Source organism: Phaethon aethereus, assembly GCF_964289735.1.
Source record: "Phaethon aethereus genome assembly, chromosome: 9".
Classification (NCBI taxonomy): Eukaryota; Metazoa; Chordata; class Aves; order Phaethontiformes; family Phaethontidae; genus Phaethon; species Phaethon aethereus.
This window is the reverse complement of record NC_138585.1, coordinates 16144636-16171607: the sequence shown is the minus strand read 5'-3', so window position 1 is coordinate 16171607 and position 26972 is coordinate 16144636. Positions and strand designations below refer to the sequence as shown.

The 26972-nt window shown below is 50.9% G+C and overlaps 1 protein-coding gene across 1 annotated transcript in view; it reads left to right on the top strand.

Annotated features, from left to right (window-relative positions):
* Positions 1 to 272: 272 nt before the first annotated feature.
* The window catches only part of IL1RAP (interleukin 1 receptor accessory protein), a gene marked incomplete at both ends in the record, with an annotated part of 49281 nt that continues 22581 nt past the window's right edge, over positions 273 to 26972 (top strand). Inside the window, 3 exons of the mRNA XM_082003460.1 lie at positions 273 to 359; positions 1376 to 1678; positions 17702 to 17765. Coding sequence (XP_081859586.1) covers positions 273 to 359; positions 1376 to 1678; positions 17702 to 17765 — 454 coding nt within the window. The remainder of the gene's footprint in view (positions 360 to 1375; positions 1679 to 17701; positions 17766 to 26972) is intronic.

Below are 26972 nucleotides of genomic sequence, written 5' to 3'. Positions count from 1 at the left end.
CTTGGATGGATTTGGGTTAGAGGTGGCTTGAGTAGCGCTGACTCTAAGCACAAGCCAAGTAGGCAGATGTTCAAGGGCATTCACCACTAGGACAAGAAAGCTGCTGAGATAAGAAACTTTCTGCCTAATTTTGCTGTGCCAGAGCCCTGGGAAGGGAAGGGGAGAGAGGTGCAGGAGGAAGAGCTATTCCTGCCAGAGCAGCAGGGGCAGTGCTGGCCTCCCACCGCAGCTCCTTCACACCCTGTGGCACAGCCAGGCCACAGCCGCTCTCCATGGGGATCAAGGAGAACTTCACGTGTGCCCACCTTGATGAGCTGGGGTGGGCCGACGACAAGGACCTTTTTTCCCAGCAGCAGTGTGTGTGCAGTGGTACCTCACACAGCCTTGAGGAGAAGATGGGGAGATATGTTCTAGTGATGGCTGTGAAAGGTTGCACCGGGTGCAACTGGCCGGGCCCTGCTCTCCAGGACAGGTTTGTTGCAACGGAGTTTGATGGGATAGAGTGAAATTTGGTCTCCTAGATATCCTGGAGCCACCTCCTGGGCATAACGACTGAAATCTTGAACTCAGTCCAACGCGGATGCAGTGCTGTAGCCAACAGCGCTAAGAAGTGCTGCAGCACTTTGAACTGATCGGAGTTTCCTCCTTCCAAAAGGCTTTGTGTGCAGATATATCGCTCTGCTGTCAGGCTGCCAAGAGGTGACAACGGCATGAATAAGGCCAGGTCATTCACTGCTAGGATGGAAGAGCCTCCTGGGCAAGCTGAGAGGACAGCTTTCCTCCCCGCCTGCGGCAAGGGCACTCCTGCACTGGGGGCTGCACCGATTATTGCTGGCCGCATTCTCCAGGAGAAGGTGCCAGCCCAAATTTCTGCAGATTCTTCTTCCACACCTCAGACTCACTGTTCTTTCCCTTGGAGGACATTTCAGGCACCCGCTCCTCATCCGTCAACAAAGTCAGTCTCACTGGGGCTCCAGCCGCGGCAGCGATACAGCAAAAAGGTGCTACTCCTCTGGGACGAGGGTGCTTTGCAGTGCCACGGCGCCCGCCGCCGAGCCCTTCCCTCCCAGCACACCTCGGAGGGGAGAAAGGGAAACTTTGCTTTCCCGGGGGGCAAGTCACCCGCGGAGAGCAGCGGGGGCTGCAGCGGCGTTAGGGGCTGGGCACGCCATCCCGCTTCACCGAAACAGGCAGCGGACGGGCTCCAAAGGCTCCCGGTGCCCCTTGGCCGCCGGGGGGACGGGGCGCTGACTTCAGGCAGCTGCCTGCCTGCCTGCCCCTGCGCTGCCAGCAGCTTGAAGCCGGCAGGAGAGCTCAGGCCAGGAGAGGGAGCCGCGGCCCGCGCTCGGCCGCGTAACCCGCCTCCTCCCTGCAGGACCCCGCAAACTGCGGGGGGGACACCGCGGCAGCCTTCCGCCGTCCCGCCCGCCTCCGCTCCCTGTCCGTCCGCCGGCTCGGACTCCCCCCGCGCCCCGCCCCGGCTCCTGCCGGTTCCCCGGAGTCACCCCCCGCGCGGGGGAACCCCGCCCGGTGCGCGTACGGGAGCACGGCCGGTGGGGACAGGGGCGGCCGGCGGGGAGAGAGGCGGGGACGAGGAGGAGGAGGAGAAGGAAGAAGAAGAGAGCGCAGCGCGCGGGACGTTGCTCCGCGCACCCTCCGCGTTCTCAAGGAAGCCACGGTGCGTGGGGACGGGAGGCGTACGCGCGTGCTTCTGTAGGCGTGGGCGGCGGGAGGGAGGCGCGGCGTGCCGGGGCCGGGGGTTCCGGCCCGCCCCGGCCGTGAACTTGCCCGCACTCGGAGGCAAAGTTTCTGGCGGAGGCAGGCGGCTTCCAGCGTGGTGGTGCGCGGGGGCGGTGGCGCGCAGCCCCCAGCAGCTCCCGCCCGTCGGCCGGCGGGGAGAGGAAGGAGAGAAAGAAGAAGAGCGGCCCGGGAGAGCCCGAGGAGCCTTCGCGGCGGCAGCGCCCGACCTGCCCCGGCAGAGACGCCTCTGCACGGTGAGAGCGATCGTGCGCGGCCCTAACGGGAGCGAGGGGCGGGGGAGGCGGTGCCTGGGCCGCTGCCCGGGCCGCTGCCCGAGCCGGGGCCCCCGCCGCTGCCCGCGGGCAGGAGGCAGCGGCGCGGAGGCAAGGCGCTGCCGAGCTGCGGGACCGCGGCCGCGAGTCTGCGCCGCGGCTGCCGCCGGGCTGGCCGTGCCTCCGGTACCCGGAGTGCGCGGTGGTTTGCTTAAATTCCCTCCTTTGGGCCAGGGAAATTTGGATATTCCCAGCTAGAGCGCTCCACGCACTGACGCATGCAACTTCAGTTTTCATCCGCGTTGCAAATCCGTGAGCTCTGGTAGCTGCTCTCCTCTGCTGTCAAACTGGTCTTTGGAATGGAAGTGGGGAGGGGAAGGGTTCAGTCTTAAGCCGCAACAGGAGAATAACGTGATAAAAACACGTCCAAGAAAACAGCCTGGAAGCGATTAGGAGCTGGCAGCAAGATGCCTTTTGCTGTGTGTTGGCTGGGGACAGCTGCCCCCTTACGATAAGCATTTGGGGGGGTCTCTGAATGGAAGCTGGATGGTGGGAGTGCTTTCCTGAAAAGGCAGAGAAGGGGGGAAGAAGAGACTGTTAGGGCTCCAGTGGTTCAGGTGGCCCTTTTCTGTGCCAGTGTCATTTCCCTTCGTTACAGTGGCAGTGCTTGTTCCTCAGCCTGGGCTGGTTTCTTGGAGTGTGTACGGTGCTTGGCACAACGGGATCCTGCTCCCAGGCCCTTAGGATGTTACTGTAAGATGGATTATAAATACACTCTCACATGCATGCCCTCTCTTTCCATCCTAGCCTCTGCTTTGTGAATAGCTGGTTATAACGCTCAGATAAAATTGTGTTTTCTTTTACGGACCTTCTTTTCTTATAAAATGATGGCCTTTGTTCCATGCATTTATTTTTGTTGTCCTAGGAAAGGCTTTTTACTTCTGGGTTTGGGAGATTGCAGCAAGCTCCTTCTATTTCTTAAAAATCATTTGCTTTGTAATTAAAAAGTACTATTTTCCTAATACTCCACTTTTAATTGTGGCCCCTCCTGGGTAAGCAGAACTGTCACTGAACTTACACTTCCATACACAGAAGGATCGTGAGTATTATTTATTCACCGTGCTGTGGAGAGTCCATATCTCATAACTTAGAGGGCCATTTATAACAGGTCGCTTTTGGCAGCTCCGGAAGATTTAGTTGCTGTCTTGTGTTCCTTGCAAGAGAAGCCTCTCCTGTTTGTATGGAGGGCACCGCTCCAGCTCAAGGGCTTTCTGGTGGGAGGGCTTGGTGCTGGGAAGGGTCCTGCTTTCTACCCCCATTGCCTGCCTGGCTGTGGTGAGCAGGGAAGGGCAAGCGGAGGGGGTTGAGCTCAAACACTTCTTCCCTGGAAGTGTGTATGGAATAGTTCCTGTCACTGGGAACACCTCTATAAGGAGCAGTTAAGGATGCAGGATAATGAGGGACGTGGCGTGTAAGGCTGTGAGGACTTGGTGTGGTGGAGGCACGCAGGGCACTGAAATGATCAGGAAACATTAAGCTGGGAAGGTGGGAGACTGCTGCATGGAGATGAAGCAGGCAGCTGTGGGGCATTTCTAACACAATACTCCTGTGCGAGGCAGAAGGCAGGTCTACATGCACGCAGCCCTGTGACTTTCCCAGTCTCTGGATGTAGCTCGAGTTCAGAGTGTCTAAGTGTTGGATAGGAAGAGCTGTGCTTGCTCAAGTCGGCCCATACCTGGTCCCTCCAGAGTCCATGAAGGAAAGCTTGTGTCTGAACACCTCAGGGCTCTTTCCTTTCAGGGCTCTCTCCTTCTAGACATCCGGTGCTCTGCGCAGGTATCCTGCATCTGAGCATTAGCTAGTGTGCAGCAGGGATGAGTACGGCACTGGTCTGGGCTTAGGCAGGCTCATAAGTGCCTGGCAGGAACACATAGGTTCCTCTGCAGGACACCGCAGAGGATTGGGAGAGCAGTGTGGCGGGAGGTTGCATGGTGCCTGTATACATGGAGGTAAGGGAAATGCCTCTTGCTGGCCCTGGTGCTGTAATTTTAAGCTTTGAAATATGCATATAGAAAGGAGGAGGCAGAGAGCTTGTCCCAGCTTTATTCCTTCAATACCTGCATGTGCCAGATGCTAGCACCAGGGAAGAAGCATTTCAGTCCTTCAAAATAAGAGGCCAGAAGATGTTCTTTTATTCCTTCTCACTTATTGTTATGTTTGGATTTTTATGTTGGTTATTTTGGCAGGCATATGATTCATATCCCTTTCTCCATCTGTCCTGGGTCCCCCACTGTTGTCAAATGTCCTCCCATTTCTGCAAGACTCTGACTTGCAAACACTTGTCACGAAGACAACCCTTGCAGCTGGTGGTGTGGAGAGGTGTCCCAGCTTGGCTCTCGGAGCACAGGTTGCACTAGCAAGGTGGATAGTTCGGAAGATTATAACCAGCATGTGAAAGCGTTCACGAATCTGTGAGCATTCATGCTGTCCAGTCTTTCTTTTCATCCTACAGTGACAGGGAATGCTTCGGGAGTAAAAATAGATATATGGGAAAGCCTATATAAGCTGAAATCTGTGAACACCGCCACGTTATCTGGGAACTGAAACACATTCTACAGTGGAGCTCACAGTGCAGACGTCGCCTGCTCTCCTCCTTCCTCCCCAGCCTTTCTCTTGACACAGCTCACGGGTTTCGCTGCCCCCACGCGCGGAGCCGAGAGCCGTCTGTGCTGCCAGGCTGACGCAGCCCGGCCGGAGCATCTCTGTGCCCGGCGGGTGAGCGCTGGGGCTCCTCCGGCTGCGCGGGGCGGAGGCAGAGCCGGAGGAAGGCAAAGCTGGCTGTGGTGTGTGCCGCCCCCCGCGCTGCCGCCTGGCCGGGGCTCGGGGGCCGCGTGCGGGTGGGTTTCTTTCCCTCCACCGTTCGTAACCGCTTTGCTCTGCTCTGCCCTCGGCAAAATGTATGGCTGAGATTTGGTCACTGCTAAAGTGGAACGAAACAGCTGCTGCTTTTGGGAGGTATTTTAGGACTTCTACCCCCCCCCCCCCAGTGTTTTTGCAAAGCAGAAGGCTAATCTCGTGTTTCTTGGCCACAGTTTTGTTACATGTAGGGCTTTTGTAAGCGGCTGAGCCACACACACGCTCAGAGAGATTGCAAAAAGGAATCCAATTTGGGGAAATTCAAATGGTGCCTATGCTTTTGGGAATTTCAGCCTTAGCCAGCATGCTTGCCACCTTCAGCCTCAGAGGTCCCAATGAGATACATGCACAGATCATGATATTCATAAAATCAGAGTCTTATTTGACAGAAAATAAAATACAGGAACATGAATGTGCAAGGGTACATGTTTTGTTATAGGGTTCCTTAAAAGTCCTTGCTGGTAAAACAGGATTTCTACTACAAGCGAAGAATCATATCTTTAGTCAGTCCTTCGTTAATTTAACAACTCTCGGTTTCTAAATGGGAGCTATATCCCCAGGAATTCCTCTATCACAGGTTTCCCTGGAGTCTGGATGATTATCCAATTACAATTTAAAGAAAATTACAGCGAGGATAACTGGCTGAAGATAGAAGTCTCTGAGAGCATTAGGGAACAAAAAGGAAAGAGTGTGAGAGAGCGAGAGCTTCACTTTCTCGTACGTGTAAAATGAGAATTATACCAGTCCTGAACTTTTGCAGTAAGAGCAGTCAAGGTCCCTGATGTTGGGTTTGGACCTTCTCGCTTTCCTCCTTTCTTTCCTTCTACTCCTCTCTCTTTTGTTATGTGCCAACTCCATATTTATATGAAGAAGTTACATTGATTCTTACGGAGTCTTTTTAGATTTACATATATTAACGAAAAGGGCCCGTTAACTTAAAAGCTAAAGGGACCATTAACTTAAAAGCTCTGTTTGGGGCAGAGCATAAGAGATTGCTCTGAGTCCTGGGCTGAATCAGGGGAGTGGTAGGTGGTTCTGGGAACACCAGGGAGGTGCCAGAGAGCCATTGCCTTGGCAATCCCACCCCCAGCAGGGTCACCCAGAGCTGAGGGTCTGTGGGTTGTGTGGGCACAAGCTGGGAGCTCTGGGTTACAGCCTGGAAGTGCCACGGCTTGGTGGTACCACCACCTTGCTCCAAGCTCCCTGGGCAGTTTTGTTGTGCCACTGAAGGGCAAAGATAGAACGTGAATCACACGCACAGATACTTTAGAAGCCTCTTCAGCTGTGCCAAGCCGAGGCGTTAGCAGAATTAGAAGAGGACTTTAAAAAAAAGAAAAAGTAAGTTTTAGTACCTCTCTGTGTCTTTAACTAGAAAAGCTGCTCTGTGGTTTTTGGGGGCGTTTGTCATTTGTTTTTCCTCCCAGTTTTGATTAATCCCTTGTATGACTGCAATAAAAGTGTAATGGAATATCTTGACTCTTCTAGGCCTGATCCTGTCCACTCATAGGGATGTGATGTTTTTGGATGTTCAGGGGATGATTTTTATATATTTGATCAACCTGTGTGTAAAAGCTTGCAAAACTGTGACCTAAATGTTTATCCTTAGCGCTGACGGGATGCTGTGGAGCTGTTTAAGTACATATTTATAACAATTATGCTGCTTGGCAAGAAAGACATGAAGTTTTCTTCTCGGGGGGGAGGGGGGAATTTTTGCTTCTTTTTGCCTTTTTCTGCCTGTGATTTGTGATAATAGTTGCCTTTCTTTACCATTTTGCCTTTTTGTCCTAGATGTAAATAAAGAGCTAATTACAGTTAATAGTGCAAGGAAATGAAATTTTTGAAGAGTGAAAAATAACTCCCATCTGTTAGATTTTCAGGAGTGCTTTGGGGGTTTGCCTTCTACTTGGAAGGAAGCCAAAACTTATCTTGCTCAATATAAAGTTTTCCTTGCAATATTTAAATTGGATTTTTAATCATTTAAAAAACAAACAGAAGTGGAAATAGCCTTTCAAATTATGTTTGGCCATGTTCTTAACGTGCTGGTTGCTAAAACCTGAACAGCTCTGTCATATTCCAACTGAAATGAGTTGAAATCCCACTACCAAATTTCTATAGGAACAGGTTTGAGACCTTATTCTGGAAAAGCATCTATTTTTCATAGTCGTATATTGCATTTCTGTGTTTCCTGCCTGCTTGGGCTCCGTGTGCCCAGCCAACCAGCCCCAAAATGACTTGTTCCAAGGGAACTGCTGCTTAAGTAATTACTATTTAAGACAGGCTCAGAACCAACGTTTTCCGTGGGGGTTATGTGGTACATTTAGCCCCATCAGCTCCAGTGACTGATGAGCTCAGGGAATTAGTCTATACTTTATACTCATATGTTACCTTTCATCTCAACACCTCTAAGCACTTTAGAGGTGTTAAGATGCACAGCTGTGGTGCAAGGTGGGGAGAGGCTGTTACAAAAGTGGCTCGGGAAACAGAGGCACAGATTTCAGAAGCCTCTACTAATGTGCTCAGTTCAGGGGACAGCCATTTAGAAGCTCTCTGATGCCTGATTATCAGGGAGGCACTGTAATTTTTTTTATGCACTACACTTGGTGATTGATGCCTCTGTAGGTTTCATGTAGATTAACCAGAAACTCATATTGCTACCCTAAGCTAGTAGACTGTTTTAAAATCTTCAACCTTAGAGAATTACAGGAGCATAGTAAATGGCAGTGGCAGGAGCCCAAATTTCTAGTGTGGTGTAGGTTTTTTTTTTTTTTTGAGGTTAGCCCTATTGCAAAAAGCAAATCTCACAAGGAACTAAAACAATCTCACCTCCATCCCACCAGAGTAACATCCAGGGCCCCACCTACACAAATTTATCAGCAATCTGTTGATTCGAAGCTCTGGGATCTGTAGAAAATACTTATTCTGACACTGAGCCATACAAATTCACTCTAAGACAAATAATTGGATTTGCTCTGTTGAGAAATAGCAGCCTCCCCCCTCTTCCTTCAAGCACGGATACCTCCCAGCCCTTGTTTATAAGGCGGGATCTGGATAATGGGAGGAGGACATAGGTGTTGCTGCCCAGCGTGATAACACTGACGGGCTGTGAAGGGCTTGTAGGGCACTTGGACTCTTTGAACCAGCACGAAATGTGCTGCTGGATCCCAAAACGTGTTGCTGTAGCAAATTGTGCTGGTTGCAGTTGAGCCGGACAGGGCTGATGTGTTGGGGTGACTGAAGGACGTGGCAAAATTCAAACTCCGCTGGACTGACATCCCCGTGGGTTGTCTTTCCGCCTCCATCCTCCTGAAAAAATAGCTTCAGCCTCAGTGCATTTACCTTTCTCCACCTTCCTTGTTCTCTCTCAGGTTGCTGTGTGGACTTCAGGGAGACTCTGTTTAACTCTGGCTCCTTGGGGTTGCACACACGCAGACACCCCTAACTTGAGGTCACGGCGAGGTGGAAATGCTTTTCTCCAGGCTTTGTGTCCTCTTCTTCCCCCATTGCACAGGGGAGCTGTATCGTGGCATTTCATCCCTGCTGAATAACCCTGGGTTCTGGCTACCCAGGAAGACAATGTTTTCCCCTTTCTAAGCTTTTTTTTTTTTCCCCGCCTTGTCTGCCAGGCGCAAAGACTCTGTAGTTGCTCACAAGAAGTGTCAAAGACCAAGAGGGAAACTCAGCCCAACTTTCCAAAGACACTCGGTGATTGCTTCCTTTCAATGCAAAGAGGTGAGCCAGCCCAGGGCTAGAGTCAGTGCAGATTTGAGAATACGAGGGTATCAGCTTCCTGGCATCGGAAGTGCTCAGAAATTAAAATTTTGGAGACTTTTCAAATTTTTGGCCCTTTGCAGCAGGCTTTTAACACATAGCGGTATTTCCTCCTGTTGCTGTTCCTTGTAGCCTTTGGAAATGTCAGCAGTGCATATATTGCCTTTTGTTTGTCATTCAGCTGGAGAAATGAATTCATTGCCCTCATGAGATCAATCACGTTCTCCCCAAATAGTTAATATTGATGACAATCACAGCGTACTGCTGCCTGCAGCTCCCTCTCAGCCTTCCCACTGTGGAGGTACTGTGGGTCACAGAGCAGACCCTCTTGTGGGAGGCTCCTGGACTTGAAAATTCAGGGTGCCGTTGTTTGAAGGTTGAATTTGGAGCTGCGCTGATGGGGTCAGCGCAAGCAGAGCCCGAGCAAGTTCTCTGTGATAGTGCAACCTAGTATTTGCAGAAGGAAATGTTCAAGGTGTGGGGAGCAAATGTGATACACCTGACGTAGGCAGGATTGTCTGGTTCTGTTTCTCTCTTTCCCTCCTTTTTTCTGTCTGTACCCAGCCTGTTTTAGTCGCCTTTGCAGAGCGCAGCTGTACTGCGCTGACCGGGGAGGTGCGAGCACGCAGAAGACAGTTGCTCTGATACTTGCCGGGAGGACCGAGTGGGTGGGCTGGGAAGGCCTGTGGGAGGGCTGAAGGACCTCCGGAGAGCTGCTCGTCCGGGGGGAGGCAGATAGCTCCTGGGCTTTCAGTGCCTTTGCTGCTCCTTTTTCTGTTGCTTTAAGTTTTGCTGTGGATTGACGTGTAAAGCACATTTATGGAGCAGCCTGTCTGAGCTGGAGGAGAGGGAATGAAGCATCTTCATGTCTTAGTCTTGTTTGCTTTTTCTTATAAGGCTAAATGCAGTTAAATTAACATGGTTAATATAAGTGCCAGTTGTGGAAACATTGTGTGGCCCAAACTTGGAAAAGGAAAACTCAGCTGACTTGCTTTTACCCTTGAATATGTTGCTCCTCCTGAGATGCCTGGAGTTACTTGAGGAAGTCCTCCTCTTGCGCCACAGGGAGAGTTGGAGATCAGGTCTCCGCCGCTGGCAGCAGCACGGGTAAACCTGCTAGCGGTGCTGGAGACGTTGCAGTCTGCCTGCGGGTTTTGTGGCGATGGCACAGGAAAAGGGAGTGAAACGTAGTGATGTTGTGCTCTGGGGTGTGGTGGTGCTTGGAGGCACTGTGCCTGCCGTGTCCGTCTCTGGGGGAGCAAGAAGGCGAAGTTGGCAGAATATAGAGCAGCCGTCCTGGGAATCCAGTCTGCAAGCAGCGAGGACTGTAAGGGGAGGAGATGAAGTGAAAGGCAGATATGTAGCTGGCAGCAAAGGCTTGAACTTAAGAAAAGAAACTCTTGGAGCGTTTTTTGAGACTGAGAGCCCATTGCAGCTAGTGCTCAGCAGGGCTGGGCGCAGCCCCTGCTGTGATGGTGCGGATGTGCAGTGGGGCTGCAGAGCACTGGCCGTGCCAGGCTGGGCTTGTGAGGAGATGCCGCTCCTGGGAAAGCTGCTCTGGGGTTCAGGAATCCCAGGCCGGTCCTGCGAAAGGCAGTAATCCCAGCTAATAAACCTGCATTGTATTCTCTGGATTTAGAGACTTGGGCTGAGCTAGCTTGGGGCTGCTGCTGTGCGCTCTCTTGTACAGTGTGGACATGCTGCTATGTCCACAGGGACCGTGGAATAACCTCTTAGGGAAGGCAGTGGAGTTGCTTATATCTAAAAGCCATCAAAAAGGGGCAGAAGGTATAAATTGAATGTTTTTTCTCGGATGTCTCCAGGTGCTCCGTGAGAGCTAATCAGGACTCTTCCAGCGAGGGAGGAATCTCACTCTGGATTCCTTAAGTCTCCTCAGGTCTTTGAGCCATGTTGGTTGTGGATTTCTTTTTTTTTCTGTGCAAAGATTAGTTTGTCAGTTTATTTTCCGGTAGCGCAATATGTGGGTATTTCTCAGAGCTCTCCTTTCACTATAACATCGCCATCCAAAATAGAAGCATTGTGTCTGGCTTCATGGAAGGTCTCAGCTCTCTTTGAAGCTCTGTTGGAAGCTTTTCATTCCCTGGCTATTCAGACTTAAAAAATAGACTATCTTGGCTGGATACCTTTTGCTTGAGCACAGAAGTGCTCTTGTAGGTTGGTGTTTGAACTGCGTGGTGGCCAGCGTGTAAGCATTTGTAATCCATGTTGTTTGATTTCATAGCTGGGTCTCAACCCGTCCCTCTTCAGCCCCCTCCACACATCTCTTGGTGATAGTCCCAGCTGTTTGTCTTGTCCATGTGTGCGTATATTTTGGAGAGGTGACTGATTATTGAGCTAGTTTATTTTAAATGTATGGAATGCAGTGTGCTCTGCTTGCTAAACAGCTGCCAGGGTGTAATCAGCAGCACCCTGGGCTCCAGCAGAGCACTGTGTGAGATCTGTAGCATTTCTGCTTTGCCAAGCCCTGAGAAGACCCCAGGAGAACTGTAAAGGGAAGGAGGGGATACTGACTTTATTCAGATATATTTTTCAAGCCTCCCCCACTTCTCTTCACCTGTCTAGATTGTGCTTTTTCCTTTTCTCTTGGCCGGGGGTGGGGGCAAATAGCTTCTTCCTCTGAATTCTGATTATTTGTGTTAAATCTGTTGAGCCAAAAGGATGCCAGGAGATGGTATCTAAATGCCAACAGCGGATCACAAATTCCCTGCTGGGCAATCGCCTCCGTGTCCCAAATGTTGGCACCAGCTGAGGCAGATCTTGCACTACCAAGGAAGCTCCCAGAAATGACTCGCTGCTAATGAACGTCTCCATGCTCTTCCCTGAGCCTCTGAGCTGGGGCTGCTGCCTGCTCTGCCCACGGGAGCTCTTGGTGCTCTTTGAAGGTCAGCCGTGCTCGGGCAGTTTGTGCTGCCGTGTCCAGGTAGAAATAGCTTGGGACTACCTCCCTGGGTGACCCCTGGAGTGACACACGGCTGGGTTTGTTTATCCCCATGTTGGGGATTTAGTTGAAAAGCAATTAGTGAAAAGCCAGCAGACCGCAGCCCTTAGCCTGGGCGTGCAGTGCAGGAGGCCAGGGAGAGGCAGTGGGTGACGGGCACAGAGCCACCTTGGATGCCTGATGTCATGTCCTCAGCTGGCAAGGAGCTGGCTGAGCCACTGACCGAGAAGACTGTTTATAGATTTTCTTGTGTTCTGTCTCTTTTTGTTGGTTCCCCCCCGCCACCTTCTTCTGTATACTTGGTAGACCTGGGTGTAAAGCCGTGAGCGCTGTATTTCCCCAGTGCTTCCAGATCCTGTGTGACAGTGGCCAACTCTGGTCAAGGAAAACAGAAGATGCTTTCTGCTAGTGATGGGGGAGACCTCTCACCAGGGCAGGTTTCCATCTGACTCCCACTAGTTTAATTCCCCACCCCTCCCAAGCAAGTGTTTAATATTTGCTGTGATTCTAGCTGGTGAAAAACTTTGTCTGCTCAAATCTAAATGTTTCCTTTGGTTTTAAAGATATAAATTGCTTTTATAATAGAAACATCCCAGAACAAAATCTGTGGATTTTGGAGATAGCCTTCTTTATTGTCAGGCATGCGATAGCCTGGTGAGTGCAGCTTACCCTGGGAAAAGAGAGGGTTCAGCATCGTTCCCACCAGTCCCGGCTTTGGATGTGTCACCATTAGACACGCTCATCTGGGTTGCGCTTACGGCTCCCGCGGTATCCCTGGTGGGATCCCAGGCTTCGGCCCTGACTGATTCCTGATGAAATGTGCCTGGCTGTTAGGGAGCTGCTGCCAAGACAAATTGGGCTCCCTGCCCCTTGGAAAGATGCGCGTGTTTTTCCGAGGGCGGTGCCGGGGGCCCTTTGTTGGTCGGTGTCCCTGCACCTGAAGTGACGAGTGTGGTGTAGCGGGCACGAACGCAGGGAAGTGCACCGAGCTGCTTATGGCGTTTGTCATCAAACTGCTGCTGGTTTCCTCCCCATTCCCTTCCTGGAAGCTGTCTGGAAAGAAAAATCTTAATGAACATGCTAATTTCCCATGGAGAGAAAAGGCTGGACTTCCAAAACCCATCGCCTTTCTACCAACATCTCCAGAGATTTCAGTGTAATGTTCCGTGGCTCGGGAGGGCTGTCTGCAGGACTGGCCAGCTCGTTGCAGGAGTGGCCCTGCAACGAGTGGGAATGCTGACGCGGTAGCAAAGGGCAGTGCTGTGCAGCGCCCAAATGTCCTCTGGAGGAGACGCAGGGTCAGAGAGACGCTGCACAAATCCCAGCTAAGTGGCACCCAGATGGTTTATGCTACAGTAGTTCTCCCCTTTGTCTGACTTATTCCTGCACGTACTGAAAAGCAAAAGTGTTTCCTGGAGGGCTGAAGGGCTTTTCCCCACTTTCCATTAGTGTTTTTGCTGTTACTTTTCTGCAGCTGCCTTTGCAGGCTGCCCTTGGTCTGCCTTTTGGATTCTTTGAGTTTACTTGGACTGTACATCTATTTTCCCCATAAGAAAACCCAGCAAACTCATCGAGCAGCCTTCTCCAGTGCTGCTGCGTGAGGGTGCAGGGACCCAGGGCTCGTGGGCACACGGCGATGTGGGAGCAGCGGAGCTGTGCCCCTCTCCTGAGCGCCAGCCTGCTCTGCAGCCCATCAGCCTTCAGCCCCAAGTCCACGTGGCACAGAAGCAAAGCATTTCCTAAGCTAGCCCACCCTGGTTTTTGCTAGCCTTCCTGTGTCTGCAGCCTCTTTCCTGGGGTCAGTGCTGCGGTCTCGAATGGTTTTGACTCGGAGGGCCTTGGGATAGAATTACAGACAGAAAATAATACGTAGAACCTGCTCTGGCTGGTTTTTTTTTCCTTTTTCTGAAACTGCTTTATATTAAATGCCCTTTCAGCCAGAGCACTTAGTGGCAAGGTTTTGAAGGGTGCTTTTGTTCTGCGTGCCGTAGTGTGACTTCTCAGTGAAAAGCAAAAAACCTGTCAGCGCTCCCTGGGTGCCTGTAGTTAGGAGGGACAAAGGCGTTTTCTTGGAAAATGCAGCATTGTTCTGTGGAATTGGTACAGTGTCTTTGAGAATAGGTGTACGGTACTTACTTTGTGTAGCTCTCCGTTAATTATTTGACATCTGTCTTGGGTTTTATAATTGTTTGGAAAGTGCGTAGGCTTTGTAGGGTCTGTGCTGCTAAAGGCAGAAGCAAATGATTCCTTGCCTAGGTCTGTTTGGGAAGGGTGTTTTATATGAAAAATACTAATGTTTTTGCCACTATAAAGGCTACTTCTGGCCGGTATCAAATGAAAAACCAAACCTTTCCACCACCTCTGCTTTTAAGAACAGGAGACACTTCCATGACTGTTCCCCCACCCCACTCCCTTTTCTTTGCTCCCCACTAGACAGAAGGTGAAAGTTTGAAGAAAGTACTCATGAACGAAAATGAAACAATTTCTGATTTGAAACAAAAGGAACATTTCAAGTAAGTGCCTTAAAAAAATTTCTAGCAACAGCACTGATGGAATGTTTTCCCCAACCACTCTATGAATTGCTGTTATTAAAATGTTAATTTATGGAGACATTAAGAACACCTCAGAGTATATTGGTCTCGTGAGAAGTTCCTGGAGCGCTGAGGATGTATCAGAGCTCTCCAGCTTTCTCCTGGCTTCTCAGATTGTATGCTTTCTAGCTGTGGTGTGATTTCTGAGCTGGTATGCTCCTCTGCTCGCTGATTTTATTCCTGGCTCCCTTGAGTGTTTGCTTTTTATTTTATTTGCTCGTGTACTAGAGGTGAGGTCTGTGACCTTTTTCGGGTGGATGCAGTTGGGTGAGCCCCTCCGCTGCAGCCTGGGGTTTGCGCTCTCTGACCTCTGGCTCTTTTGGTTGCAGCCAGAGATGCAACCAGAGAGAGATGCGGGTGTTTCAGCGCACTGATACCAAATCATGCAAGACATTGCGTCATATGCAAGCAAAATGGCAACATGCTTTCTGCCGTCACGAAACAAAGAAGCAGGTTGCTGGAAATGGTTGAGAAAACTCCTACGTTCCGGTCAAGACCAGGGTGTGTTCTAGTCCTGTGGCGTCAGGTTCTTGGAGCGTTGCGAAACCCACCCTCTCGCTCTGCGGCTGAAGGGGTGCAATGCCCTTCTGGTGCTGCTGGTGGAATCATGTTATCCTCCCTGGGGAGAAATGACAGCGTTGTGTGACCACAGGACTGTTGTGCCAAGACCTTTCTCTTTGGGATATATCATAAATTTCGGTCCATTTAAAGCAAAGCATCACAGTGCTAGCAGCACTAGTACACGAGAATTGGTCCCTGTGCCATGTTAGCAGTACAAACCATCAAATCCTGTGGCATTAATTATTATTTTTTTTTAAATAATCATGTGCCGCAGGAATGAAGCTGGACTGCAGAAGCCATCCTACCGTATAGTCCCCTTTATCATCTTCATTGTGCGTGCAAGCTCTCCATTTCTTTACCAAAGGGGGAGAATCCTCCTCTTTCCTCTCGGCTGGCGAAGGCTGGCATGGTCAGGGCACCCGGGAGGTTGCGATGGCTCCCCTCGGCCAGCCCTTGACCCTCTGCACGTGCCTTCCACGGCCCCTTGTAGTCAGTATAGCCAGGGCCATGGTGAACCGAGTCCCATGCCCGTGCTGGAGAAATTGGTGTAATGTGACAGGCTCTGTGTCCGTCTGTCTCCACTGGTAAGATCTATGGAGAGCCTGGAATGAACCAGAAGCAAACCATTCTGTGCAGGGCTTCTGATCGTATAGCTGGGTAGAGCAAGAAACAATAATTTTCCTACTAGCAGGCAGAGCATGGAAATCTTAGATACCTTGTTCATGGGAACAGAGACCTGGTGGCTCTTTGAGGCAGTTGAAAGGAGCATGTTCCTATGTAGTTAACGGCTGTAAATATTAACTCTCTGCAGAGTTCATGTATCACATGAACATAGTAGTTTACTTTGGCCTTGGGCCACAGAAATGGCCTTGCTCTAAACGAGAGGAGCTCATCCGAAATCAGTAGTTGTTCCTGCTTGCTTCAGGGCTGAATTCAGTCCGATTTGTGCAAAATGCAGGAGAGAATCACTGGAAAATAAAGGTGAGTTAGGGCACACTGTGCGTTTCTTTAATGACAAATGGAGAGGGAACCATGAGGGATATCTATTATGCAAATGATTCCCCCACTGTTTACACTCCCTCTCTTCCAGCATCTGAATTCCTAAAAATTCCTAAAGTCCCACCAAAAGTGCGTGTTGGTTCTGTCTGTCTAATCTGATGGTGTAAAGATCTTTTATCTTTCTTCAGCATTTCCAGAGGGTAGGAGTACTTAATTTTGTTTCTTCCCTATGGGGTCGTCTTAAGTGACATGGGGAGCTGGTTGTAGAAGGCAATAGAGAAGGGTTTGATTAGCAACTGGCATTTCAGTTTGAATGAAGGAGGAAGGGGACGACCAGCCCTCTCAGCTGGACCCCAGGGAAGAAAAATCAACTTCTTCCTGGCTTCTTGCCTGTTTCTGAGGGCCTTATGGCTTCCAAGACAGTCTGCAGCCCTTTGCATGGACCCTGAGGGGAAGAGCAGGCTTGCTCCGGCTTTCCTTTGTGTCTTAAAGATGAGCCAAGGAGAGGAAAAGCAGCGTACAAAGGCTTTTCAGATGCCAGCACTGAAAAAGAAGGATTCAATATCCGCTCCTGGATTTTGAGTAGTGCGGTTCTCGCGTCCCGTTCTTGTTAATCTCTGCAATCTGTGCAATCTTAGGTGCTCTCTGCTTATGCTCAAAGCCCTTCTGCGTAATGCATATATTATGGACAGGTTTATGAGGGACACATGTAAGTGAGCTCCGTGGCTTCTCTTCCCCACCTTTTTAGCACACCCTGATGGAGCAGATTTCCCCGTCACCTCTTGAGCGCACTCCTGACAGTATCGCCATGCTCATTACCGCATCTGCCCTGCGGGGCCGAGATGCTTTGATGAAGTTCATCCTTTTAACCATCTCTTCTCCCTTTGTGATCTGACAGCACCCAGGAATATAAAATGCAACCTTCACCCCATTAATGAGAGCATCTAGTAAATGTCAGTTTTCCTGACTACCAGGTTACAAGTTGCATCCTGGAAAATCTAGAAACACAGGGAAATTTAATTCTGAGAGCTGAATGCCAGATACCGGAGCAGGTGGCAAGTGAAACTCTGGCAGTGTACATTTATCTCAAATTACAGGAAATTGTGGTCTGTAGCGGGAACGGCGGCGAAGTCTGGGATTGTTTTTTTGCTGATCAGTGCTGCTTTGAAAGTATAAAGCTTTGTTCGGATCATTTCCGAAAAGCGTACGAACCTGGCGCTTGTTTACTCCTGCATGGTGGCCATTCCAAGGAGGGTTTGACTGGAAATTGCTGGTGGAGCCTTGTCCTGCCTCAGCCCGCCTGCAGGAACGGGGTGAAGCAGTCGGGCCTCTGGCAGCCAGCCCCTTCGCAGGTCACCAGCAGACAGACCTTGCAAATTCGGACTGCACCGGCGTGGTTGTCACGCCGAACTGTCGGATGTGTGTTCAGTGCAAACGTGCTTCGGCCGCTGCTCGCCATCGCGAGTGCTTTCTGCACTCGTCCTTAGAAAGGAGCATGTGCGCGGGCAGAATGAGGTCTTGGCAGAGAACCTCAGTGGCTTGGGAGTCAAAGCTTGGGATTTCTAGCCTGCAAGCATCTACCTTACTCCTTGTGCTCGTAGGCATAGACTATTCCAATGACTTAAGTCAATGAGCTTGGCTGTCCTCTTCTGAGCCATCACCTCCCAGGCTTGGAGAGCTCGCGCAGCTGCCTGCAGGCGGGACAGCAGGGCCGTACAGATGCTGTTCATAAAGAATCTTAATGAACTAAAAAAAGAACGTACCAGAGTTAAAGGATCACTGGGTGGGTGGAGGAATAAACACATACACTCAGAGTTTAAAAAAATTGTCTGCAGTAACGAAATATTGTAAAATAACGAGAAGCCCTGTGTGTGCTTTGTCTTGGCAGGATGAAGAAGATGGTCGGTGCCCCGCTGGTTACGCTCTGGCTGTGCATGGTCACCCTCGGCAGCGGCTCGGGTAAGGACGTGGCATGTGGTGTGTCTGCCTGCTTATCACAGCAAGAGCTGATCTGAGGCCAAGAGAAAGCAAGCTGGCTGCGGTGATTTTAAGCATTTACAGTATTCCTGGATGAAATGGTCGTGTGTGAAATACTTCAGCAAAATGCATGAAAATGATGTTAGTTCTGCGTGGGTACTGTATAATATTCACATATAGAGGCTATATGTGAGCGTGGTGTAAATGGGCGCATTAGCAAATAGCAAAACCTCGACCTAAAAGTGCTTTGCAAATTCAAGCTGCCCGCTTGGTCCGTACTGTTATTCCCCTTCTGCGAGGGGCGAAACCAGGGCTCGGCACGTGGCACTGACTGGTCACTGAGGTACAAGCACGACCTGGGCTTGAACCCGAACTCTTCTATTCCCGGTTGGATCCGGAGGGGGTTGAAATTCCGGCTCTCGGATTCTGACTCATGCCTCAGCAACGCAAAGGGAGAGGGGAACTTCTCGAGTAAGAGGAACTCTCATACCCATCTCACTGAGTCACTTTACTGACAGGAAATATGTTGTCATGCTCGCAGCTCCTCTGGCACACGTTCAGCCCAGCTCTTGTGAAGAGGCAGATTGTGTGCGTCTCGGCTCCGGACTTCCTATTTGGGGGTGGAAGGAGACAGCATGATTTGCAGGAGGCGAGGGGAAAGGGGGAGGGAGGAGAGAACAGGCGCTGGCTTTATCGGGGGAAGCGTTCAGAAATGAGGGCTGTGCAGGGGGTTGAGCAAGTCCCCCGTGAGCCCTTGCCTCCCTGCAGCGTTGGCGAATAAGCGGTTATAATACCCTGAGCAGATGAACAGCTCGTGCTGAATTATTGGGGCCAGATTCACCACACGCACCTCAGCAAGGTTCACCTCAGTGCAGGGCTCATCAGCGAGGCTGAAGGCTTGGGAGGCTTTTCCCCTTGGGTTGCCCAAGGGCTGCAGGCATTCACAGTAGGGTGTAGTCATCAGTAGGGGATGTCCCATCCCGGCTAATGGGTGCCCAGTGGAACTGGTGAGCAATGGGGAAACAGCAAAGGAGAAAGAATATATGGTCTGGGTCTCCTCCGCTAAGCCCTGGGTATTAGGAGTGCCAGGGGAAGGAGGAACCCAGTGGCGCGGATCGCTGCTGGGAAAATCCCCACGTTGCGTGGGCTTCTGGACGTGCTGTTCTGCTCTCCACCAACGCAACATCCTCCTCCTGCCGAGGCAGCGTTACGACACCCCACGTGCCCTCATCTCGGGCTTTTTCAGAAACAGGAGGTAGGTGCAATTGAATGAGGATTGCCCAGGAAATGTTAGAGCAACTCTAAAACCTGGGACGGTCAGCTGGGAGCTGCGAATCGGGCACCCTGGCATTTGGGGTCACACAGGCTTGTGCCAACTGATCTGGCAGAACCCTCCATGCATTTCTGAGATATTTCGTGCTTTTTAAATATTCTTTCTTTAGCAGAGGTTTTCTGTACAGGATGCTTAGAGCCCTTGTAGAATGCTGTAAGAATGTAAGTGTCACAGGGTGATGCATGGGACACGTGATCAGTTAAAATCCATTTCTGCTGCAAATCCGCTGTAGTGTGTGTGTTTAATTTTTTGCAGGTCTGAGTGTGACAGACACGCTCATCAGTTCAGAGCTCTCTTTTTGTTCCATGGACATCATAAACCACTTTGAGCTGTCAAAACGTCTTTTGATATTCATGGCTGGCTTGTATGGCTGTTTGTACTTGGATGGAGGGGCAGCTGTCTGTGCAGCCCTCGGTTACACTGTGGGGTTTCCTGGGACTGGCACTAAAAGGCAACTGGAGCTCATTTCACCTTCGGAAAGTTGTAAACATGGACTAGTGTGGGAGACCAGACGTCCTCTGATAATGTTACAGCCTTTGGGCTGTTTTTTTCTGCTCAGAGTGGGGAACGTAGGTGAGGGGAGCAGAGCAGAGGTTATCCGGAGTGAATGCAGAAGGGCTGTGCGCAGTCTGCAGCTGCCCCAGTGGTCTCCCAGCACCGAGCGAGGCCTTGGAGATGGGTAGCTCCCACTGGGGAACCTGGCTCCTGGAATTTTTACGGTGTTTAACTTGGCAGAGATTTGTCATTTCAGCTGGATCTCGGCTGTTGTGGAGCAGGGCTGTAGAGCTGTTCATGAGATGAAATCGGAGTCTTCTGCTTTTTGGTTACCCCAGTGCTTACTTTTTCTGTGCTTTGCTGTGGTGGTCACGTCTACGCTGCACTGTCGGGACTGTCGGGCTGGGGAAGGGAAGGGGCAGGAGCCCGGTTGTGGTTTGCTGCTGCCTCTGCCATCCTTCCCAGGGAAGCAGCGTGGCCAGCACCACTGACCGGACTGCCCCGAGCCGGGGGTACCGGCTTTGCTGCGTCCCGAGCTCTCTGAGCTTACGGACGGTGTGAGGAACCAACGCTTACTAAATTTCAGCTATAAAACACCAGCACTGCCCTGACTATAAAGCAGACAGCCTTTCCATCCGGTTCAGCCAGTATGGCTGGTGGTCTTCCTGGCAGTGTGTCAGAAAGCTTCAGTACTGTACTTCACCCTACTTCTTACTGGAGAGACAAAGCTGCAAACTTTTCCCCCCTCCCAAATTTTGACAACAGCACCGTGGCTTAAACATCTGTTCTTTGGGCTCTGCTGTTTCTGCTGTGTATGGAGGCTGGTGCTGAAACAAAATCACTTGCAAGCTGGCAGAGGAAAGAAATGCGATCTGCATAGAGTAAAAGACTCTACACAGCCCGAGACTGAGTTTGTGCAGGGGTCTGCTACTCGCTCATGCCGTATGTGTGGGCAAATCTCTTCTGGTCTTGAGAAAATAGATCATCTGCAGTGCCTGGGTTTGAATTCCTTACTTGTGACCTTTGGGACATTGTTTGCAATGGTGCTTGGGGTCTTCTGCTTCTCTTGCCTCAGCCAAGTCATCCCTAAGATGGAAATAAGGCTTAGATCTCTGCACTTGTGCTGTAGCATGCTTAATGCACCCAGATGTTCTGATGTCCAGAGAAGGATAGCAAAAAACAGGGAACCCAGTTTTTTGGTCTTACAATGACTTCTTTGACACTACTGAAGTCATATAAATATACACTGGCTTAAAAGAGATGAAAAAGCAGTTGGACAAAGAACGTAACAACCAGTATGAATATGGAATAACGTTAGCTCCTTGTTTCCAAGCAAAGCTGACCTATGCTAGATACCGACTTATTTAAAAGATGTGGCTGTAGTCACGCTCCTTGTTCCATTTTTCTCTCTTTGCTAACCAGGCTGCTCTCTCATTCTCCATGAGCTCCCAGCCTTCACAGGGTGAGGGCTGGGGAGAGGGCCACAGTTTAGGAATATTGTCTTGGGGAATTAGAAAGGACTGGGCAAAGTGGAAGAATATTGTGGGCAGGAGAGGAGTAGCTTCGTACTGATTTTCTGAAGGATCCACCTAGTGTGAACAGGTAGCTGCCACGCAGAAATAGCCCTTTGGCGGGAGGAAGTGCTGCGTTTGCTTAGGAGCCTCCTCTGAGAGATGCCCGGGGGCTGTTGGACAGCCTGCGTGGTAGGATGAGCCCAGGACTGGGGTCAGCTTCTGCCCAGTGACACCCCAGCATGGCAGGCAGCGGCTGTATGGCTGCCAGGAGCCTCTGTTCTGGGGATTTTATTTTGGGTTTTGCTGCTATTTGCTGGACTGTGAGCATATCTTTTATACTCCCCCATACCAGAGGCTCTCAGGCACCAGTTTTGTCCTCTCCGAAGTCGGCTTCAAAGCGCCAGACATCCCCAGTGCTTCTGGATTCAGGTGGTGGCTGGAGCAGCGAAGGTCTGACCGCAGCAAGCCAGACACTGGGGTCCTGCTCCGGGGGTCAGAGCTGCCGCCCGCACCATCTCCCGAGGGCCGATCTGCGCTGTGTGTCTCTCTCATGCTCAGCAATGAGGCGGAGCAGTTACTTATGGCCAGGGGAAATTTGCTGATTAATAAATTACTGTCTGTAAAACACTTTGAAGATGGAAAGCCCTGTGCAGCTCCTCAGGATTATTACTATATAGCTCTTAGTCTACTGATGGGGTTCCAGTGGCCTTATTTTCCTTACGATTTTTGACAGCCCCAGAAGCTGAGAAGCTTATTTTAGTGTGTAAAGTCAAAAGAAAAATAGATTAAACTGCATTATTGTTTTCTGAAGAGACTAAATCCCTCCCCCATCATCTTCTCTTGGGATTTCCTGACTTCCTCCTACTCTTCCAATCTCAGTTTCTCGCTGTCCTAATTTAGGACATGATTTTATAACCATCCGTGCCCATCTGTGAGATAACTGCAGTTGTAGAGGCTTATGGCGCTTGGGGGCATGAAGTTACTCAACACCGAGGGCGCCGAAAGGTGCGTGGCCCCGAAGTGGATGTAGATAAAACCCGCAGAGCAGAGCTGGCCTGCGTGCAGGTGTGTAACGGCCGCCAGCAGCCTCCCTCCGCGGCAGCCGGAGTTGTGGCTGCCCAGGAGGTAAGACCTCCCGCCTGCTGCTTGTCAGCTGAGGAAGCAGGTTGTGAGGGGCGAGTTCTGTGCCGGCGTCAACGAGCTGTGACCTGTCCGCACAGAAGCGCGGAGATGTATGGAAGAGAGCAGCCCATTTTGGGTGTGTCACTGATGTGATATTGGACGGTGGCTTTTGCTGCTCTGTGTGTGTCGAGTAGGGCATCGGGGGGCATCAGGGACCTGCCTCCTACCCTCCGTGTCCGTCAGGTCTCCCTGCTGCAGCTGCCTGGTTGCGCGCTCAGTCCCATTCATTTTGTGGCACACAAGTGACTTCTGCCAGGCTCGTAGACCCTTACGGTGCGTTTTACTGCCTGCTGCATTTTTGCAGTTCCTGTCCTCATCCGAGGACAACTGCTGCAGTGGTGTTTTTGGGGTTTTTTTTGTTTTTTTTTTTTATGCAGACATCCCTGTGGATGTCTCTGGTGGGCAGTGCAGAATTGTCGACTGTATTTTAAAGCGGGCAACAGGGACCCTGGCTAAGTCAAATAACTAGGCTACATAGGTTTAACTAAGCAAGCCCATGGCAGAGCCAGGACGTGAGCCTGGACTGTGTCAAGTCCCAGTCTGATGTCCCAGGCACACAGAAAAGCCCCTGCCAGCTTGAGCACAGCTCTACGGTGGTGCTGAGCAGGTAAAACCATCTTTTCATGCTGCCTGTCCTACAGCTGAGTTTGCAACGGGCCGTTCCGTTTCCTCTCTCTGTCTCTGTCCTCCCATGCCGCTCTGCTTTGCTTCACTCTGCAGCTTCATCAGTGAGGTGGGATGGGGAGTAGCTATTGCTCCTTTTCTCCTTCAGGCTTTGAAGCAGTTCATACCCCTACCTTTATCATTTTGATCTCAATTTAAAAAAAAGCCTATAGGAAAACATGTCAAGCCTGCTAGATAAAACCAATTTTTTTTTTTTTTTACCCAGTTGCTGGAGGTAGCCAAAATACTCTGTGCTGCATACTGTAAGCTTTATGCACAGCTAGAGAGCGAAGGCATGGAGATCACTGTGGAGGAGTTTTAAAAGACGCAAACAACAACTACCCTTCCCCATATTACAGGCTGCACTTGATTAGGTAAGGAAACTGAGTCAGGGGCTATGGGCTCCATTACAGAATCATCGTTTTTTGGATGTTGTGCTTTGCCTGGTTCCTCTGAAGTCAACAGAAGTTTATGCAGTCAGCTTGTTTTTCGTGAAGTTAGCAGAGAGGCAGACTGTCACACCTGTTTAAACTAGACTTTCAGGATCTGAAGTTAAGCTACCACAACATATAAATGCTTTTGGAAATGATGAGCCGTTCTGCAACAGAAAGTCCTTTTCCTTCTTCCTTTCTTGGCTGTCCTATCTGTCTAAATGATAAAAGCAGTTGGGGAGAGAGAGACTCTACCCTCGTGTGCAGCATCCAGTGGATCTGCTTCCACAGGGGCGTCCAGCTCAGCGGCAACATGGGATGAACATGGTGAGACTTGGGAGAAGCATAAATCGGCGTCACCAGAGCCATTGCAGCAGAACCGCGCGGATGGGGCTGGGCTGTGCACTGTGTGTTGGAGCTGGTCACGGGGAGGTTTTTGCTCGGTCCACTTCCACTTGCTCTCTTGGAGAGGCTGTGGGAAGAAGGTAGTGAGGTTATGACAGGCCCTTTTTGATGTGTTTCGACTGAAAAGTCGGATTATAAATTCCTGCAGAGTTTGTGCAGCTTCCAGGCTGAGCCTCCAAGGCAGTGTTGAGCTCCAACCAGTTTTCAGGCATTCCCTGACCACCATCGCTGCCGCAGGGGTAGCGTGAACAACCCACTGAGGCGGCTGATCTTGGCTTGGGTTAATCCAAGTTCTCTGTCGTTCCCACTGATTTCAGTATGTTAGGTCTGTGTCGCTTCTCCCGGTTCAGGGAAGATATTCTCATTTGTTTTTTCTCCGTGCCACCCTCCTTCCGCAGTGCTGTACGGTCGGACGGGATACAGACGGCGTGGGGAGCGCTGCCGTATTGCTCAGCCGCTGGGCGAAGCGCGCGGCCGGGAGCGTGCCGCTGTGGGGTGGCCTGGCGCAGGATGCGCGTGCGAAAGGGAGAACGCAGATGCGGAGGAAGGGTGGGTGCCGCTGGCACCGGCGTAAGTGGAAGGCGCACCCACGCGTGGCTGCTGGCCGCAGCTGGTACCTCCGGTGCTCGCAGCGCTGCTCCTCCATTCAGCCCAACTTCCTCTGCTTCCTCCTCGCCGACTGCTGCGAGCTTGAAAGAGGTCGAGGGGAAAACCTTAAAATGGTTTTTAAGGTGGTAATGATTAATTCTCACTTAATCGCTTTGCGTGACCGGCTTTTTCTGCCTTATTGAAGCAGATTCTTGCATCAAGCTAACCGCTGGCCTGGCCACCCTCCCAGCGCTCCCCGGGTGGGGGCTGCTCACGTCAGCTCGGCTTTAAGGTGACGCAGCAGGGGCGGCCGAAGAACGTGGGAAGCTGTTGAGATAGCGCGGCCCCATCTGATGCCATGGCCCCAGTGGCGTGGGGAAGAGGCGTCTGCCATGTCGGTCAACCCGCAGCATTGACGGCTTCGTGTCCCGCTGCCGCTGCACGGTCCCCGTCTGCATGCAAGGCAGGCCCCCTCCTAAAATTAGAGATGACTAGAAAGACGCATCAATTTGGCAGATGGCAGGGTAATTTGTGCCATGATCGATGGCTTGTTATAGGGATGCCGCTTTATTATTTCTTCATAGAAATTTTAACTAGGGGAAGCCTTTGTTTGTAGCCCCAGGGGAGAGAAGGGGTAGAGGTGGTGTGGAGCTGGTAGAGTTTTGGTGGTTGAAAATTTTTTTTTTTTTTTTAAATGGTGGTACTTAAAAAATGCCACACTGTGGACAAAATGGGACAGCATTTCCTGATGTGGCCTTACTCTGGTTTTCTTCTTGAGCCATGGGTTAAGCAGTTTGTCTCTTCCTGAAAAAGCCAAATAATTGCACCAATTTCATCTCTCTCTTGGCTCTGTGGGTGCTTGTAATGGTCGCTGCAGATGCCTCTCGGGAGCATTTCAGGTGTATGTATTCAGAGCTCTGTTGCCATGGGGGTAAATCAGTGCAATAAGTGAACGGTTGGGAAGGGTTTCCAGAAATGTCTGTTTCCACCTTCATGCAGCTGAGCAACATCGTTATTTTTTTTTTCCTCTCCTTCCATTTTCTACTTTGCCCCTGGAGAAGCCACTTTCTTCAGCTTTGTTTGGCTTCTGAGGAGGCGTCTGTTCTGGGATACCTGGTATTTAAGGGCATTCTAGCACCAGATTGAGAAACGGGACATCTGACTATTTCTGTAACAGAAGAGGTTTCTGTCCCTTGTGTCAGCAGTAGATACCCCTGTGAACGCAGATTGCAACATACAGGCCAAGCAAGGAAGACATTTGGAGTTAACCCTGCCAGTTCACCTGGCTCCCGGTGTGCGTCGGGGAGGAGCAGGAGCGCGGTGCCCGCTTTTGTCATTTCTAGGAAGATGCATTTGTGGGATGGTGAATTTTTAGAGAATTTTATTGTCTCCCTCCGTTACATGTGCAGTGCTCTGTTCGCTGCAGCATGAAGGCACCGTGGAGTTGCATATAGCCCCTCCATCTCTTCACTGGTCTCTATTTGTTAGTGAACCTCTGAAGTCAGAGCATGAACACTGATGCCACTCGATTTGATCAGGAGCTGCTCTTAACTCCAATGGCAGGAAACATTTCGAGGGAGAAGAAACTCCCTTCCTAGGCTTAGCCAGTGGAAAAAAAAGTGTGAGTTGCTGCAAATGGGCACAGCACTGTAGAAGTTTGTACTGTTTCTCACAATTAGAACTGGGTTCTTGCATCTTCATTCTGCAATGTCCCCTCAGATATTGTTACTGCAGTCAGGATATATCAACATATGTGTGTGTGTGTATATTATTTTTTTTTCCATAGTGGGAGCTGAGATCCAGTGTGAAAGAACTCATGCCATTTTTTTCAGGCTATCTCCAGTTTAGATGGGCATCCCAGTAGCTGCATGCTGGTGTTAGCAGCAAGTAGGCTCTGAATATCTAATAAAGGTTAAAATAGTGGAAGGGGCACAAAAGTGTTGCAGGGAGCTGTTGGATGCAAATAAAATTATAGCACTAGTAATGCGAGCATCCCCTCCGCTTTGCACATGCGTGGCGTGCTGTCTGGGCTTGACCCATCCACTGGGGTCTGCTGCAAAAGTGGCCCCGCTGCAAAGGGTATTGCTGGCACAGGGAAAAGAGCCACACCGCTGCCGAGGAGGAACAGGCTGACAAAGGTGTGTGTGAGGGATGCCCTGCAGTGCCCTCACGTGCCACGTCAGGCACAGCCCAGCTATCTCGGGCATTAAACACCCCAGAAAATTGACATACTGTCAGTGTGGCATGGGCAAGAGGGGAGTTGTGCGAAGCGCCGCAACTTCTGCCCACAGTGTTTTATGCATGAAGGAGGTCCCGCCCCAGCCCGTGGTGTTTCTTGCCATCTCCGCTGTGGGCGATGGGTTGTGGCGTTGCTCCCCGAGCCCTCGGAGCCATGCGGGGCTGGCTTTGCCCTGCAGCCGGGAGAGGTCCTTGCCGCAGGGTGGCAAGCACAGCCTGGGATCTCATGCCGCACGGCTGCTCCTGGGGTCTGGGGTGTAGCTGCTCGTTGCCAGCACCGTTATGTGCTGCGTTTGGGGTTCAGCTCGGAGTACGCAGCACCCCAAGGCAGGGTGCACGT